Genomic DNA, 18,315 nt, shown 5'->3' on the forward strand with positions numbered 1-18,315 from the left:
CTGTATTACGTTGCAGATTCTCAGGGGGTAATTGTTCTTCAAGCAGAAGAAGTATATTGAAACACAATTTTTTGTCCATGTGTCGGAAGGGTAGGTAGGTATTAGGGTAGTGAAATTATTTATTTATAAAGAGATAAGCTAATATTGCTGATAGACTCATAATCTATTTATAGGGTTCCTTTATAGTTTTTTCATACCCTTGGTCGAGCTTTTAGCTGATAAAAGGAAATTGCAAATTTTCTATACCTTCTGGGGTTAATTTGTTTAGGTAATTTATTTAAAATGCCCAATTGTGGAGTGGCTAAAGCATCTTGCCTTAAAAATATGCCTACTTCGTCATGTCATTATGGTTTGTTTAGGCCTAATCCTAGTCTCTGTCGGAAGTATACTGGGAGCAGTTTTCGTAGAGGGCCCCTACCTTGGGGGACGGGGGGGGTAATTGACGGGGAGTGGTTAAAGTGAATTTGGACAGCTTTACCTTGTTTAGTATTATTCGGGGTGGCTATACCCTCTTTATCTCTACTATACATACATGCGAAATAACTAATTTTGATTTGGGGCTGAAAGTAAATGCTTACCAGTGGTACTGAAGTTACGCAATGCCTCTAGCTGAGGGGATCATTTTATACTGTTTTATAGTACCCAGAGGGACACAAAGTTTGGTCAAATACCCCTGCTAGAAAGCTTCATACTTTCTTACACTGTTGAACTTAGGTGGTTGAAATTTTGACGTTCGAGCTCGGGCGTGCTAAAACGGGGGTGTCGTTTTTTAATTATTATTATAATTTTTTTTTTAGGGGGGTCAATTAATTGTGCTATGCCCAAAACGGTTCTTCGCAGCTTATGGAGTCTAAATAAAGGTTACAGTTATTTATCAAAAAGAGATTGGCGTTTCAAACAAAAACGATAAGAATAACTACGTTTTCTAAATTTATTCAAAATCAAAAAAGTTATGGGCAAAAAAAGAAATCGGTAAAACATTGCAATTTCGTTTATTTCAGGTAAAAAAAATGAACTTCTACTGGGATATGGGATTAGTAAATAGAATAAAGTTTTTAGAAATTTTTTCTGGAGATTATTGGCTTGCATATAATTTGCCAAATAAAAATTGATGTTTAACGGAAATATCTGTCATTTTCTGAAAAAATTTCCAATTCCAATAAATGCTATGAACTATTTTTTTTTGCAAAATTAGTGCAGAAAAGTTTTTTGCAATTTACTTTGCGAATTTCGAGTTGGGAATTTTTTGAAGTAAATAGAAAATGGACTTCTCATCTAGACAGTTTTTAGATCCATATATTTTGGTATCTTATTTGAAGTTTATAACGCATTATTTTTTTATATTCATAAAAATAATACTAAGGTTACAAGAGGCAATAATAAGCATATTTTTTTTTTTTGGGGGAAGTTGCTATGATGAGACGTAAATTACATACTTAACCGGATTGATATAGTCTGAAAAATCCAAAAGAAATAGAATTAGAGTTATCAGGATCTTTTTCGACAACAACGAAACATTCATATTACATATTATAATTATTTGTTTATAGCAGTATTTTCTGAATATTTTTTCAATTTTCCTAATTAATTTGACCTTTTTAAATGTGATTTCCCTCTCCCTCCTTAGCCGGAGCAACGCCGGGTAATCCTTAGGTAGTTATATATTTAGTTATATTATTTAGCGATATCACCCTCAACATCTGAAAGAATATTCAAAATAGCTTCAACTTGGTTTTCAATGTATTTAATTGGATCAGGATTGGAATTTGTTTCAAGACCCTTCAGAGTTGTTAGAATATTCAATACTTAGGTACAGGTATTGATTTTTGTTTTTTGGTGGAGCGACAAAGCACTGAGAGGATTCGGCCAGGTAGTCAAAGGTCGAGTCCTTGGAGAGTGGGAGGAAAACTGTAAAGCTCAGTACAGTTGGAGAAATCTGAAATTGCAATAGAACGATGGTCTTTGTCTAATCATACACCTTCTTTCTTGCCCAAAGTGAACGAAACAGGGTGCATTACGTAGTTATCTAAAGGACTCGAATTCTCGAAGTTGATTACCAAGGGACTGTGAATTCATACTTCCAATGTATCAAACCAAGTATGAGAACCATAAAAAGTTACTGATAGGCTCTTTCAACGAATTTTTAAGTGTGTTTTTCTAGTATGATACAATTACATGTAAATATGTAACTACGTTTGTAATAAATAATAATGTTCTTCAGTGATATTTATCAAAGAGTATGAACATTATAACTCTATATATTCATTCATTTCAATTTAGAATGAGAATACAGCTCCAACTTCATTAACTTGTAAAACAAATATTAATATAAAGTCCTTTGTCAATGTTTAATTCCCTCAATTAATTTATTTATTGAATAAATGTAAATACATATTTTATGACGACAGAAACGGCTCTAAAAAAATTATTCTACACTCATGTAATTATCTAATTTGGTTAATTTAGGTACGTATAGTTAGATCAACTCTACGAAAAAGTGTCAGACCCTCAAAGATTTCAGGTGCCTTATATTTCTCTTAACAATGTTGTATTTTAAAAGTTTGGCATTTGTGAAACTGTTGTGTCTATTTAACTCAGGTTTACCTTTCAATTACAGATAAATACAATCTTTTTTATTTCTTTTGATCATGGTGGGTATTAGTCTACTTCTGGTGATCATAAATACACTAATACTTATTTAAATGCCCTTAAAAAGTTCGTTTTATGAATAAAATATATACAATCAAATTAGTAATTTCAATCGTTATTTTCGGCTTATGGATGTTTAAAGAATAGTAACTTTCAAGTAATTTAGATCTTATTCCGAGGGAAAAAATAAAACAAAACAAAACATATAATTTACATCTATCAATTTGTTATGAAATAAATATGCTTACTTAGGATTATCACAGCATGAATATGATATATTAGCTATTATTTTAATCTTGAAACATATCAAACATAATACACACAAACAATTTGATAAATGAAGCGACACATTTTTAATTTAGAAGTGTTTTTCCTATGCTTTGATCGATCTTCATTAATTCAAGACAGAAATACTTCCATGTTCTCTAAGAATTACTACAAAAGAAGGGATCTGAGATACTTTATCCTCAACAGAAGATGCTTGAATTTCAATTTCTACAGGAACTGTGATTATGAGGGTGGCTGTTCTCGGGATCACCCATTTCGAAATTTGTAACCATCATCCCCTTGCACCATGATGTCGACGGAAAAATCGCCAGCTTATCTTGGATTTTGTACCTATTTGTTTTGCTCTCTCCAACGACTCGACCTTTGACTACCTCCCCTCATTCTCTAGTTGTAGATCTTGTGCATCTTATAGTCAGCTATGTATTGTGTTTTATATACTTTTAGCTCATGACGTAGGGATTTGTTTTAAATAGATAGTAATGTACCTTTTGTTTTACGTGTTGATATATTATAATAGATATGTCTATGTACATTCTTTTAAGTATAATCCCTTATAGAATATATATTTAGTGTATGATTGTATCCCCAATACAAAGTTCAGTTCTTCATATTGGCTTTACTCCGGTCCGTTACTTCCGTCTGTTGGTGGTGTTCGTAGAACACTACATAGTCGGAGACGCTGGAAGGATACTTGGAACTCCAAATGCAGGTCGAAGTCTATCCATCGAGACATTGTCAGTTCTTGATCCAACGTCAAATTTATAGTAACGATCGTGTCTCTCAATCACCTTAAACGGGCCCAATAAAGTTGGAGAGAGACTCTTTTATGGGCTTTATTTTTAACAAAAACCAATTCGGTTTTTAATTGTTTGTGAATTACTTATTTATTAAAGTGTCTCGGAGGAACATGTGTTATTTTCTCCATTATTGTAAAGAAACTTTCGGCGTCGAGGTTACCAAAAGTAAAGGTGAACGCATTAAATAATTTAAAGACTATGGATCTCGAGCGACATGTGAGTAATTGAAAAGGTGAATATTTAGAAACCGTGTCTATTGGTACTGAGTTCCTCAATTCCCTTAAAACTACAGGTAGTGCATTAATCCAGTCTTCTTATTTTTCCTGCCTTCTTGCTACTAGCCCGGTCTTAAATGACTTGTGGAAACGTTTTATGAGTCTGTTGGACTCTGGATGATACGAGATTGTGTTCTTGCATGCAATACAAAGTGTTCTGCAAACACCCATCCATAATGACCATTTGAAAGTATTCCTCAATCAGACAAAATGGTTTCTGGAACTCCAAACTTCGAAATCTAACCACTCAAAAAATTATTGACTATTGTCTTGGAGGTTATGTCTGGAATAGGTATCACTTCTGGACACCTAGTGAAACGATCCATAATAGTTAGGGCATCGAGCTGTCCCTAAATTAGTGGGAATGCACCGATTATGTAAGCGTGAATAAAGGAAAGTCTTTTAGATGGAGGATCGAAAGACGACGTTAGTTTTGATGTCCTGAAAGGTTTGGTTTTCTGACACACTAAACGCTCTATAGTGAAGTTTCTGACGTCTGCTCGCAAATTAAGGCAAGCATAAAAAAGTGAAACCCTCCTTAACTTTTCTTTGAATTCCAGATGATTGTCCTTGTGTTCAGAATGCACAATTCTTTGACGCAATTCTGGATATGACAGCCACACGGAATGCGTCAACATAGCCAAAACCAGAAAGTAGGGGTCCTGCAATGAATATAAAAGAAGCTTTAATTTTAAACTTAAGTAAATTAGGATCCTGTTTCTTTTGATCCTAAATTATATCTTCAATGAAGGTTGGGCCTTTTGTAATGTTATTTATACTTCTAGAAAGAATGTCTGCATTATGATTTAATTTTCCAGAAACGTGTTTGATATCAAAATTGAATTCTGCAATGAATGCAAAAGTACGGAACTGTGATGGTGTCCAAGAGGGATTGCGAATGTCAATCGCAGTGACTAAAGATTTGTGGTCCGTGAAAACTTTAAAAACTTCTCCCTCCAAAGCCCATCGAAAATGTTTGATGCTTTCCTTTCACTTAACAATTACCTATCAAACGTAGAATATTTCTGTTTTGTCGTTGAAAGAGCCCGAGACCAAAAAGCTAGAGGTTACCAGTTTCCAGTTACCTTTTGCTCGAGAACAGCTCCCATCCCTGTATCAGATGCATCAGTCGTCAGGGCTAAAGGCAATGAACTATCTCTGAATGCTAGTCGAGTACTTTTTGACAAACTATTTTTAATAAATTGAAAGGGGTGTTCATGTTCTGTATTCCAATGAAAAAATGTAAAAGTCTTGTTCTAGAAAAACTCTCCCTATTATTGAATATGGAGGAGTCCTCATTGATGTTATTGGTACAACAACTTTAACTCTCAATCTAGAAAATCTAGGAGATTTCCAATGAAAATTTATTGTGGAACAAAGTGGTCGTCCAATTTTGGGTGCTGATTTTGTATATAATTTCAGATTTAGAATAGATATTTTCAATAAAAAGTTATTCCGAGATTAACCATGCTTCATTACAAAACTATTGAAGACTCAAGAAATCCAATCGAAATATAATGATGTTTTTGATAATAAAAGTTTCATTGAAACTTATTCAGCACACGGAGTTGAACACCGTATTGAGACGAAAGGCCCTCCTTGCGAAATCACGCAAGTTAGATGGTGAGAATTTCAATTTTAAACTTGATTAAATCAACGAATTGTCGAAGAAAGGAATCCTACGATCGTCTTGTTCTAATTCTCCTACATATATTATGTCAAAAAATCTGTCTTTGAAATGAAGGGAACATAATGTAAGTTTCTTTTGAGAATTAACTAATTTTACATTTGAAAAATATTAGAACAAATAGATGTATGATACTTTTTGAATTTATTCAAAAAAATATTTGTAATTTATATATTTTTAAATCAAATAATTTGTACTTGTTAGTTACCATACTGTTGTCATATATAGTTCATAATTTAATGATAATATAACGGAACTTTATCAACTCAACATAACCTGTTACGTTATTTATTTGATTTTTTTTTGTGTAATAATTTATCTTTATTGTTAATAACTGACTAAAATAGACTAATTTGAAAAAAAAAAAAAAAAAAAAAAAAATGTTAAACCAAAGAATATTATAAGAAATTCTCCGAAATAATAGAAAATATCATAAGACGCATCTTGAATTATTATAAATTTATGTCCTTCTTTTTTGTTTCCTATGTAACAGAAAATTTACGATGCTATAATTAAAGAATAAAAAAAAGGAACTTACAACTAATGTATAAAATTAATGAGGTAGTTATAACTATTAAACGTTAATTAACTTTTGAATTATGAGTTAAAAAAGGTTTAAAGTCATTTGAAAAATCTAAAGATTGGCAAGTATCAAATCTGATCTGATCATAGATACTTCGATATAAATAAACTCGCATTTAAAGCAAATATTGAAATATCCCCTATATAAACTGTTTTGACCAAAAAATAAAGAAAGATCATCATGCCACATATTCACAGGTTCACACATCAAGCATTGGCTTGCATCATTGGATTCCTTCTGGTTGACATTGGAAAAGGTATTTTTTTTACTTACCTATTAATGTATTAAGTATTTAGACAAATGATTTACCTTTGCATCTCAGCGTCCTCATCGATATGTCAGCTATCAAAAGATGAAGGTTCATGTGGGGAGAACTTAACAAAGTACTTTTTTAATAAGGATGTTGGAACCTGTGAACAGTTCACATATGGAGGTTGTCAAGGGAATGATAATAAGTTTGATAGTTTAGAAGAATGTAGTAAAGCCTGTCTTGGGGAGGATAATCCATCCAAAAAATTTGTAACTAGATCTGGATATTTAATATATTGTATTCAATTCAATTTATTTTTTCAGGGCTTGCCTTCATTCGGTGGTGGACATTCTTCCTTTGGAAATAATGCTCATTCGGTAATTAACAAATTTATATTTATTTATTTAAAAGAAGCCTCCGTTCATATGGCTCTACATTACTAACAAACAATTAAAGATTTGAATATGTTTGTAAAATCTTCCTTAAACTCAAAGTCAGGGCCCAAATCTGTCAATTTTAATTGTTTAATGAAGAATACTAGCTATGTACATACATAAGTACTCTAAACCCCCTCTAAAAGAAATACTTTTTTTTAGAAATTATAAGACACCATTACTAAAAAGTATCTCACTGTTCACTCATGAAGGATCTTAAAGGAACTTTTTATGAGTTTGGATCTATCATGAAACCAGATGTACTCGAACTAGAAAAAAGTTAAGTCCAATAAGTACAACTCTCTCATATGGTCCTGAATCTGAGTCAAGTCTGTGACTTTATTTTTTCAATCAAGCCTGAGCTCATAAAAAGAAATGGCACAAAACTGGACTTAAACACGTGTCCAAGTCAGAACTTGAGTCATTTAAAAAAAAAAAAAAAAAAAAAAATTGTGTAAATTGAAAGATAAGATCAGTAACTCTCCCCCCGCTAAACCTACATGATTTATCTTCTGTTGCAAGTCAATCATTGTAGTGACAACGAAGATATTTACAATGTAGACTCAAGAACATGTGCAGAGCTCAATTTCAAACGATACCATATAAAAAAAAAAGCTTATTTAGAATATGATTCTCATGTGAGTCAACATTTAACCCTAACCACGCCTCGTAATATGTTCAAATATATATTTTGAATAATATTTATGGGTTAAAAGAGGGCTTCTAAAACTGTAAGAGCATGGAGCAACTAAAAAGGGAAGAGGAGGGAGGGACACTAAATTTTGACAGTATTTTATTTTCAAATGCTAATTGAAGAGGGTACAAGTCAAAAGATCTAATAAACAGTAAAACTGTCCTCATATCCATGTAAAGCTATATGACAACCCACTTTTTCACTATTTTTATAAGTATAACTAAAGTCTTGACGTATAATTTTACTTACACTCTTCGTAATGTGAATAAGTTCAATGAATAGTAAAGAGAACTAGGGATCCAATTGTACAACAGGATTTAGAGCAATATGCACACTCTATGCCATACATGCAATACTTGCCGTGTATCAAGATTAGTAAAAATGAACAATTGCATACGGTTCATAGACATTTGCTCGCTATTTAGATATTAGGCAAATACTCGTAGAGTCTTTATTATTTTTACTTAAATATATTTTTCATTTCTTTTCAGAGTTTTGGTAGCGTTGGCGTAAGTATAAAAAATATTAACCATAAGATATTGAAAATATCATCAAATTATCCATATATTTAGGGCTACGGCAAAAAAGTTTATGGTAGCTATGGAGTAAGTGATATTTAAATGAGTAGTACATATATTATAAGAACAGGTCAATTAGATTCAAGTAACTTAAAAACACAAACCTCCTTTATAAAAACCTAATATAAGTTAACACATCAAGAAATATGGGGTGATCCTTCATTAAATTAACTTTTATATTTAGATTTTAGTGTGAACAGATATATAGCCATTAAACATTACATAAAGGCAGCTAGTAACTTTCATGAGATTAAAGCTAACAAGTATGATCAACTTCTTTTTTTGAACTAAATTATCATTTCAGAAGGCGATTATTAATTTTTTTTTTTTAAATATGAAGAGGTTATTTAAACACAAATGTTTCTTGTTTGTAGAAGGAAAAATGCCATGACGTGCTCCAAAAAAGATATATTTTAAAAATTATATCCCGGGAGTTATAAATGTATTATGGCATTTCACTCCTATAAACTAAAAACATTTCAAGTCACAAAACTTGTTCATTTTGAGAAGGAGAATGGTTAAGGCTTGAATATAATAATATAAAGCTCTAATCAAAACCTGTTTCAAAATTACCGCATTCTGACATGTAACGATTACATGGAGTCAGTATTTAATAATAAACAAGCAGATCACCCTTGATTGAGTCTAAAAACTTGCATGTTTATAATTAACGAAATTAAAATAGCTATAAGGTTTTGATTACCTTATAGGGTTCATCAGGGTATGGACACCAATATTCTCATGGAGTAAGCTAATAATTAACAATATCTGTAAGTTTAGATTAGTTATTTATAATATTTACTTTTCTTATAGGCTGCGTCGGGATATGGAAAACAATATTCACATGGGGTAAGCTTATAATTAACAATCCCTATAAATATAAAAATGGTAATTGTGATATTTGCATTTATTATAGGGAGCTTCAGGATTTGGACACCAATATTCGCATGGAGTAAGTTTATTACTAAACATCTCTTACAGTATATATATGCTATTTGTAATCTTTGCTTGTCTTATAGGGTGCAGCAGGATATGGAAAACAATATTCACATGGAGTAAGTTTATAACTAACAATTCCTCTTCCTAAGGAATCGGTTAACTGGGATCTTTGACTTGCTTATAGGGTGCGTCGGGATATGGACACCAATATTCTCATGGAGTAAGCTTATGATTAAGAATCCCAATAAAGGAATCATTATTAATTGGAAGATTTACTTTCATTATAGGGTGCATCAGGATATGGACAGCAACTTTCTCATGGAGTAAGCCTATAATTTGCAATCCCTACAAATAAAGAATTAGTAATTTTTATATTTTCTTTTCTTAAAGGGTTCATCGGGATATGGAAAACAATATTCTCATGGTGTAAGATAATTTATAATAATCTTTTTAATGATATAATTGGTAATTGGAATCTTTGCTTTCTTTAAAGGGTGCGTTAGGATATGGACACCAATATTCTCATGGAGTAAGCTTATAATTAACTGTCATTTTTGTTATATAATTGGTAATCGGAATCTTTTGCTTTCCTTATAGGGTGCGTCAGGATATGGACACCAATATTCTCATGGAGTAATTTATAATTAACGAGCTTTTTACTTAGTTAATTGGGATCTTTTGCTTTACTTATAGAGTGCAGCAGGACACGGACACCAATATTCTACTGGAGTAAGCTTATAATTAAGAATCCCGATTAAGGAATAATTATTCATTGGAATATTTACTTTCTTTGTAGGGTGCTTCAGGATATGGACACCAATATTCGCATGGAGTAAGTTTATTACTAACAATCTCTTGATGTATTTATATATATAATTTGAAATCTTTGCTTGTCCTATAGGGTGTGGCAGGATATGGGCAACAATATTCTCATGGCGTAAGTTTATCAGTAACAATCTCTTTACATACGGAATATCAATTTGGGATATTTACTTTCCTTGTAGGGTGCGTCAGGCTATGGACATCAATATTCTCATGGAGTAAGCTTATAATAAAGAATCCCAATAAATAATTAATTGGTAATCGTGATATTTGCTTTCCTTAAAGGGTGCTTCTGGATATGGGCATCAATATTCTCATGGAGTAAGAAAATAATTTACAATCTTTTCAATAATGTAATTGGTAATTGGAATTTTTGCCTTCCTTATAGGGGGCGTTAGGATATGGACACCAATATTCTAATGGAGTAAGTTTATAATTAACTATCTACATATATAGAGTGTCCAACTTGCCTCTTTTCCCGGATATGTCTCTTTTTATATCATGCACAGAATCTTTTTTCGATAAATTCATTGATTTTCCAATTTTCTAAAGGAAAAAGGGTGCATGCAAAAAAAAAAATCAAAATATTAAAATAAAAGAAATTCAAAATAATTAATTTATAAATCAGAAAATCCAAAATATCTTTAGTAAAAAAATAACTTTATTTATAAATTGTTTCATCTTTCCTTTCAATTTAGGCTGCCTTGGGATATGGACACCAATATTCTCATGGAGTAAGATCACAATTAAATATCAATTCATTTACATATCTAACCATTCTTTACCATTCAATAGAGCTATGGCGATTACTATCCCTACGGAGTAAGAACCAAAATATTACTTCAACTAAATGCTAACTAATTATACTTTAACCTTTCAGTATTATGGTGGTTATCAATCAGTTTACCCCTCTCATGTATGTATTTTTATGTTTGCTGTATACAAAGTGTTTTATTCCTTCTTTTTTTAAATAGAACTATGGCTATTACGGACATCCCTATGGAGTAAGTTTTGACGAATACATTCTATGAACTGATGTTTTTGAGTATATTATTGATTCATAATAGGAGGTTTATGGATATGGTGGTTATCCTTATGTGGTAATTCGCTCCATATTTATTTCCTAATTGTTCATATATTTATATTTGTTTCTTTATAGAGTTTTGGTGGATATCAAGGAGCCTATCCTCATTCTGTAAGTCATCAAGTACCACACATTGATTAAGACATTTCTAAATTATTTCTGCTTATATGAACAGTATTATGGTGGATTTGCAAATGGAGTAAGTTTGTCGAAAAATCTTTTGACTGACACGCCAAACTAACAACTATTTTTTTTATAAATTACTTTTTAGCAATTCGCCGGATATCATCCATATGACGTAAGTGTTCAAAATATAAGTACTTATTCGTATGCAAGAGCTTCTGAAACTGTGTTTTTGACACTATATTTACACAGCTTTTTATTGTTAGTGGGGGTGGGGTGTCAAATATCCACTGTCTGGATACATGAAAACTTATTTTTAGCCTTTGATTTTTTTGGACTTTCCAGGTTTTGCTTTTAAACAATCAGGTCCCGTTTTTTTCTTCAAAAATTAGAGATTTTGTGATAACCAAAGCCTTTTAGTTTTTGTAAAAAAAAAAAAACTCGCCAGTGATCCACAAAGCAATATTTTTTAAAGATTTTCATAAGCAAAGATAGAAAGAAATTATGTACAAATGATAGTTCCACCTTTAGTTGTGTCGGTCCTTATATATTTGGTCCAGTTCAGTCTTATGCCCACTCCTATTGATTCTTTGGACCTCTTCTTCAGACTGTAGTGGAATTGATTTAAAAAAAAAAGAAATGCCGATGAGTGACGTCATCAATGACCGAGCTTCATCAGTTTTTAGAACTGAACTGGACGAGACTCAATTTTCAGTCCGTAATAAGAACTGACACAACAGCAGTACCAACAAAATACGATAAGAGTTGGAAAGGAGTTTGATATGAGATTTGAACCTTGTATAAAAATATCCTCTTTCAGTACTATGGTGGCTATCAGTATGATTATCCCTATGATGTGAGTAAATAGTTGTATTGAAAGAATAAATCAGTGCTTCAACGCTTCTGAACTCTTTCCCCCCTCTTATTTGTCTGATAATTATTTACCTTTACTTTTTTTAGTCCTACAATAGCCAGCCCATCCTTGTAAGTATTTTATTTGCAACAATCCAAAAATAATTATTTATCCAATCCAATTTCAGCCTTACTACGACTATCAATTCGACCATCCCTACTCTGTAAGCATTCATACTAATTGTCTCAACTAATTTATCATCTACATATATTTATAAAAATCCATCTTTTCACAGCATTATGGGGCTATCAATATGGTCATCAGTTTGGTGTATGTTAATCACTCCATTATAAAATACCTTTCTTACTTTATTTATAATTTTAGCATCATGGCGGTCTTCAATACGGAGGATATCCTTATGGAGTAAGATTTTTCAATTCATAATATGTATGTACTGAACGCAAATTTTCTAACACATTTCTAATTTTACTTGTAGAATTACTATGGCCACCCCTATGGAGTAAGTTAGTCTAGCAGAACGTTCATACATAAACTTTGGAAGGGACCAGTTGATTAATTATTTATATTTTAGAACTCTGCCATTATTTTCTTCAAATCGCAACAATCATCCTTTTCAATACGAAGAAGTTGTGTAGACCCCAAATGATTTCTGTTTTTATGAAGAGAAATACCATGAAAAAATAATTGACATGCTCCTAGAATGTAGTTATGAAAAATTATGTTTTATGTGGCATTTCTTATCTTTTAAACAAGAAGTATTTGGGGTCAAAAAACCAATTCTTTTGACAAAAATAATTGCTCAAGTTTGGAGATCATAAATTGCAGAGTTCTGGTAAATAAGCTGTCCAATAATATGTTCCAAAGTAGATGTTGTCACGGTGTTAGATATGCAAATTTACTTTTAAGTGGCTTATTTACCATATTAAATGTTGGTGTGTTTAGGTAAACTATGGCTACCAATATGCACATCCCTTTGCAGTAAGTCTTAATTTCTATACTTAAATGAACCGTCATATATGATGAACAATGATTGCTGATTTCAGTACTACGGCGGATATCCATACAGTCATCATCCCTATGGAGTATGTCCTATTGTGTAGAAACAATGATATTTTTTTCTAAAAGTATTTGCGCTTTTAATAATGACAAACATGGGAAAAGAAATACATATAGAAGACAAAGGGATTTCGAGTGTGCAGTTCAATATATTAAGGCTGTAATACATTGAGATACGAGTGCACCAAAATAAGAAATTTTATTAAAATAGAAGTGGCTTAGAGTTGGCTACGAAATTCGAGAGCCACTTTGATTCTAAATATTTTTTGATTCCTATAGCAGAATTTTTTTCCTTCACCTACGAGCTCGGTGATACATGAACGAATAAAAGTCGTATGGTAAAGAATTATTTGTATCTGGGTACATCAAGGTCAGGGGCGTCTGCAGGATTATATATATATGTTTTTTTTTGGCTTGGTTAAAATTAATTTTTTTGGAAAAAAATTCAAAAATCCAGAGCTGTTAACAAAAAATTCTTAGATTCAATTTTAAAGATAAAATGTTTTGAAAAAAAGTTTTCAAAAATCCAAAGTTGTTTACAAAAAATTAAATTTTTGAAAAATATTAAATTTTTAATGCAAGAAAAACAATCAAATATGCCATCTAATAATCTTTATGTCCACTGATATCCACGCTTAATCATTGCTTCTATGTAGTATTTCTTTTTCTTTGGACATGACTTTTTAATAGACTATAGCTGTAGTTTAAAAAATCCAATTTCTAAACTCAAAACTGTTCACCAAAAGGAGATCAATAGATAATCTTTGGTGTATGAACTAAATTCTCCATATATTTCGGATTAGAAATGTCAGACAAAAAAAGTTTGCAACTCTCTTCGTCATAAGCGAAAGAAAATATATATATTTTTTGCAAATTCATTTTTATCATTTAATACTCTATTCTATAAGTTTTCAATGAAGTATCATTTTTCACGCAAATTCATTTAACACTGTGTAGGCATATGGCGGAAACCATTACGGATACCCCTATGGAGTACGTTGGGTTTATTTTATGAATCCAATCATTATGCACATTAATTTTTTTGTACATTTTAGCTACAAGCAGGATACGGTTATGGATATCCCTATGAGGTAAGAACCCCATAACATATATTCATGAGCGGTAATATTATCTTTAATCAAATTTGTAATAGAGTCAATATGGATATGGCTACGCTTCCCCTCTTGGAGTAAGTTGAAAATCTGTATGAACTAATACATACGAAAGAACTAAACATAAATTATTATCTTTTTAGAGCTATGGCAAAAATAGTGCCTACGGAGTAAGAAAATATAAATTTAATTCATAAGGATGGTATTTTTGTAGAGTGTGAGAAGAAGGTGGGAGTGAAACTTATTGCAAGTCCCAGTTTAACATCAGCTGCCTGATAGATGATTTAAAGGAGTAAAAACAATTATTTTTATCAAGAAGAGAGCTTTATACATTTAAATTAGGATTAGTACAGGGACTATTTGGTTATTTATTCATTTTTAAAACAGTTCAGACCAAATATAGGTGAAATTTTTTATTTTAGTGAGAGATATAATACTAAGACGATCTATTATACAATGGATAATTAAGAAAAAGATAACAATTGCAAAAACTGTTTTTCGTTTTGGAAATACTAGCTATGTTTTTTCTCTTCAAAAATCCCATCCATGCTAATATATAGGTGGAGTTTGATATTTATACTAGAGGGGGGGGGGATAAACTACTTTTATCGACATACTTAGTACAGGAGATGGGAAATTGGACTCGAGACTTGTGACTCGATTTGATATAAATCGGATTTGAAAGCTAATTCCCAACGTGGCTTGGGTTTCGAAAGCCATCTCATTTTTTGTACTGAATTTGAATAGGATTGATGAAAATATTCAAGGACTTGAACTTGCGAGCTTGGACCTACAACTAAAGGACATTTTCCTATCTCTATGAATATTTGTTATAAGGATGTGATTATTTTCTAAATTAAGATGAGCGTAAAAATCATGACTAAGTAGTCTTTGATCGGTCCTAGGACGGATTGCCTAATCAGTCTTTTTTGCACCTTTCATCTTTTTTATGTATCGGTCCAATCTTTTCTACCATTCAAAGGTCCAAAGGACTAATACGTCGATCTTTCAGTTCTAGCTATCTTTATATCTATTTTTCACCAATAGCTACAATTGAGTAATATAAAAATAAAGAAAATAATAAAGGATTGCTAGAATATATATAATAATAAGTTCTAATGCACCTCCTACTTCAGGTATCCTGTTATATACGGAAACTTTGAGACACCATATCTGCTGGCAGAGATCACGATTAGCTATGGTGCTCCTTGATGGCTGTTAGATTTTTCAAAATAGGGAGGAAGAATTAATAAAACCCTTCCTATTTTGCTCTTATGAACATAAACTTATTTTTATTACTAACAGTCACTGCAATTTAGCTAACATTCACGCGCCTAATAATATATGTATATAATACATCTTGAGAATCAGGAAGAGCCTCGCCTCAAGCCCTCCTACAAACTCCTCCTATTGACTAATGCCTATACATTGAATATTTTAAAACTAATTTTTTATTCTCAAACAATTAGAAACTCTCCAAAAGTCTCTACGGCGGTCTTTATGGGGTAAGTGAATAACAATAACCTTTACTGATTCATAAGGTTTTTATATCTAAAACATTATTTTCTCTTTCAGAAAAAACAAGCTGAATTAGTAAGTTACAAATTTTTTTATATTCATACCCATGTTTGTTCCCTTATCGGTCAAGCGGTTCTTCAGTTCAGGTTCTTGAACTATTAGAACCGGAACCTACAAAGTCGAACCGAGACCACAATATATTGCTTATCGGTATTGGTTCTAGATTATAGATTCAGGTCCACTACTAAGCTTGTCGGGGCCCCTATAATATGATAACTATAATATTTCTTAAGCGAGGGGTTCCCAAACTTTAATATGCCAAGACCAGCCTACACTTTTTAGCTGAGGCCCCTTTTCATACGAAACATGTGTACTATGTATGTGTAGACTGTAAACAATCCTCTATTTATATATGTGTCCATTTAAAAAAAAAAATCTTTATATAATATAAAAAAATATTTCATTTTCCTTTCAGTCCAATAAGCTTTATGGCAACTCAGTAAGTTCTTGAACATCATTTTTATGAAATCACTCATAACCATTCTATTTTTCAAGTTTAATAATGACAACTACCGTCTTTCTGTACAGGTTTGTTTATTTCTTCCTCTAATGTTTATTGCAAATTCATTCAAAGGGACGCACAATCTGGCCTTATTTCCATGTTTAAAGCATATCTTAATAGTGGATTGTTTAAAACATACATATTTAATTAAGACAAACTAAATGCAATTAATATATTTTGCTAGTTTGGGAATTCCAGCTTGATGCTCCCTTTCGTCATCGTATTTTGATTGATTTAAGACTAGTGTAAATTCTCAATTACCATTATCCATCGAAAACTATCATAATACTATTTGCTAATAATAAAGAGCTTCATCTTTAAACAAATGTATCGTCTTAATAAAAATTCCAGATTATTGCTCCAGGCTCGTGCATATCCCACTTCCATATAAGTTTATTTGATCCATGAACAATTAGTATTATATTTTCATTTGACGGTATATTAATAGTTGTTAATAGGTAATTTAATTGAGTATTTAACCTAAACGATTTTCTCATACTTTGTATCCATCACAAATAATATATTATACCTATTATCTACTTCTAGAATATAGTCAATCATGGACATCAGAATGATTTGAACATCGGAGATAATATCAATACATATGACGCAGGAACTAATCAATACAATCTTGATACTGCAGCCAAGGCGCAGCTCTATGAAAAGTTTGGTGTCCGACCATCAAAGTACACAAACAAGGCTCGTAAAGGCAATACTGAGGAAATAAACGAAGTGTCAGCCTCTAAGGTCGATGATGATGTTGAGTCAGAGAATGAGGTTTGTGTTTTTGTTTTGTTTACTTGTCCCCACCACCTAGGGGGTACGTAGAAATGGCATTCAATGAAGTGGTTTTTTTTATATTGCGAGGGAGGGTAGGGTTTTTTGGCACAACAATATCACTTTTTGTAATAAAAAAATGAAGTAGTATACTAATTGAATCATATTACACAATGTTATGAGGAGGTGCACAACCTCAAAAGTTTTCAAAATTGCATAACTTGAGGAAAAAGTAACATTTTACCATAAAAAACGTTAAAATAGGCCAAATGCACGTTATACAGGGAAGAACGATATTTTTGGATAACATGTACCTACATATAAAGTATAATTTAAGTGATTAATCTTTAATTATTGATTATAGGAGTCTGATGCAGAGCACGATGCAGAATGAAGGAAAAATAATGTAATGCTTCACCACCTGTACAAAGAATTATATACCAATGCAAAATAATTAGCCTATAATTTATATTACTTCTATTATAAAGTTGTATTAAAACGATGCTCTTCGTACAATAATTGTTATTTTATTTATTCGATCAGTTCATATCGGTCCCAAAACTCGTAAACAAGGACCTGCCTTAAAGCGACATAGCTCAATGAACAATGCGCTTGGCTTAAAAAATGTTAATTATTTTCCACACTGTTACTGTCTTTCCACTATTTGTACAACTCATAAATCAGGATAAGGGAGACAAATTCCAGTAATTCCACCCTATCTATATTGTACATTAGAGGGAAATGTCCAAAAACAAAAATTGAGATAGCAAAAGTTGCGCCTTGACAATAGAAATGAAATATATTTTGTGGGCACCTCCTATACCCTCCCCCCATTTTGCGCTCAAAGGTTTCCCTATGAGGTTAAAAAAAAAAACTAAAATCAATATAATACAAGTGTGGAAAAGTTTCGATCTCCACCCCCCCCCGGGTATGTAAGAACAAATATTTATTCCGTTTCGTGACTTGGTGTATAGTTTTCATATGTACTTTTCTCATAAAAATGTTAAACTATAAATACGATGCAACAGATAAGGTTTCTAGAATATTCCTACATTCTAAACAGATCCTTCGTAATAATAAGAATCCCTGCAATTGTTAAAGACCTAGTGCAGGGGTGTCAAACTCATTTGCATTGTGGGCCACATACGAGCGTTATGTATTTGTTCAGGGCCGAGCTATTAAAATTATGGTATATTTGGCTCTAAATAACCAA

At 31.8% G+C, this 18,315-nt stretch overlaps 1 protein-coding gene and 1 long non-coding RNA gene across 51 annotated transcripts; both read left to right on the forward strand.

Moving 5' to 3' along the window:
* Nucleotides 1–3,469: 3,469 nt before the first annotated feature.
* Nucleotides 3,470–5,763, forward strand: LOC121128599 (uncharacterized). The gene is made up of 4 exons (XR_005868208.2): nucleotides 3,470–3,966; nucleotides 4,076–4,521; nucleotides 4,570–4,760; nucleotides 4,828–5,763. It is a non-coding gene; the product is annotated as an uncharacterized lncRNA (long non-coding RNA).
* A 574-nt stretch (nucleotides 5,764–6,337) lies between these two features.
* LOC121127794 (uncharacterized) lies at nucleotides 6,338–17,621 on the forward strand. 50 transcript variants are annotated; one of them, XM_071892599.1, is made up of 41 exons: nucleotides 6,338–6,535; nucleotides 6,602–6,798; nucleotides 6,853–6,906; nucleotides 8,149–8,166; nucleotides 8,230–8,262; nucleotides 8,946–8,981; nucleotides 9,049–9,084; nucleotides 9,152–9,187; nucleotides 9,255–9,290; nucleotides 9,359–9,394; nucleotides 9,462–9,497; nucleotides 9,565–9,600; nucleotides 9,668–9,703; nucleotides 9,772–9,807; nucleotides 9,868–9,903; nucleotides 9,971–10,006; nucleotides 10,076–10,111; nucleotides 10,179–10,214; nucleotides 10,385–10,420; nucleotides 10,695–10,730; nucleotides 10,792–10,818; nucleotides 10,877–10,912; nucleotides 10,971–11,000; nucleotides 11,064–11,096; nucleotides 11,156–11,191; nucleotides 11,256–11,279; nucleotides 11,352–11,378; nucleotides 12,441–12,479; nucleotides 12,553–12,576; nucleotides 13,020–13,055; nucleotides 13,121–13,159; nucleotides 14,091–14,126; nucleotides 14,189–14,224; nucleotides 14,287–14,322; nucleotides 14,389–14,415; nucleotides 15,715–15,750; nucleotides 15,821–15,838; nucleotides 16,239–16,262; nucleotides 16,319–16,351; nucleotides 16,872–17,102; nucleotides 17,467–17,621. In XM_071892599.1, exons 1-41 carry the CDS (start codon nucleotides 6,460–6,462, stop codon nucleotides 17,494–17,496), a joined length of 1,776 nt encoding a protein of 591 aa, XP_071748700.1. In that variant the 5' UTR covers nucleotides 6,338–6,459; the 3' UTR covers nucleotides 17,497–17,621. The 50 variants fall into 50 exon arrangements, with proteins under 50 accessions (XP_071748700.1, XP_071748701.1, XP_071748708.1 ...); XM_071892600.1 differs by lacking the exon at nucleotides 16,319–16,351; XM_071892607.1 differs by lacking the exon at nucleotides 13,121–13,159.
* Nucleotides 17,622–18,315: the final 694 nt, after the last annotated feature.

This window comes from Lepeophtheirus salmonis, chromosome 13 (assembly GCF_016086655.4).
Source record: "Lepeophtheirus salmonis chromosome 13, UVic_Lsal_1.4, whole genome shotgun sequence".
NCBI classification, from domain to species: domain Eukaryota; kingdom Metazoa; phylum Arthropoda; class Copepoda; order Siphonostomatoida; family Caligidae; genus Lepeophtheirus; species Lepeophtheirus salmonis.

What these genes read in the sequence shown, in the direction of transcription:
- LOC121127794 (XM_071892599.1), top strand. Translation starts at nt 6,460, where the DNA reads ATGCCACATATTCACAGGTTCACACATCAAGCATTGGCTTGCATCATT. An exon ending in AATCAGTTTACCCCTCTCAT is followed by an intron (nt 10,913 to 10,970) that starts GTATGTATTTTT and finishes TTTTTTAAATAG; the next exon opens with AACTATGGCTATTACGGACA. An exon ending in ATGTTGAGTCAGAGAATGAG is followed by an intron (nt 17,103 to 17,466) that starts GTTTGTGTTTTT and finishes TATTGATTATAG; the next exon opens with GAGTCTGATGCAGAGCACGA.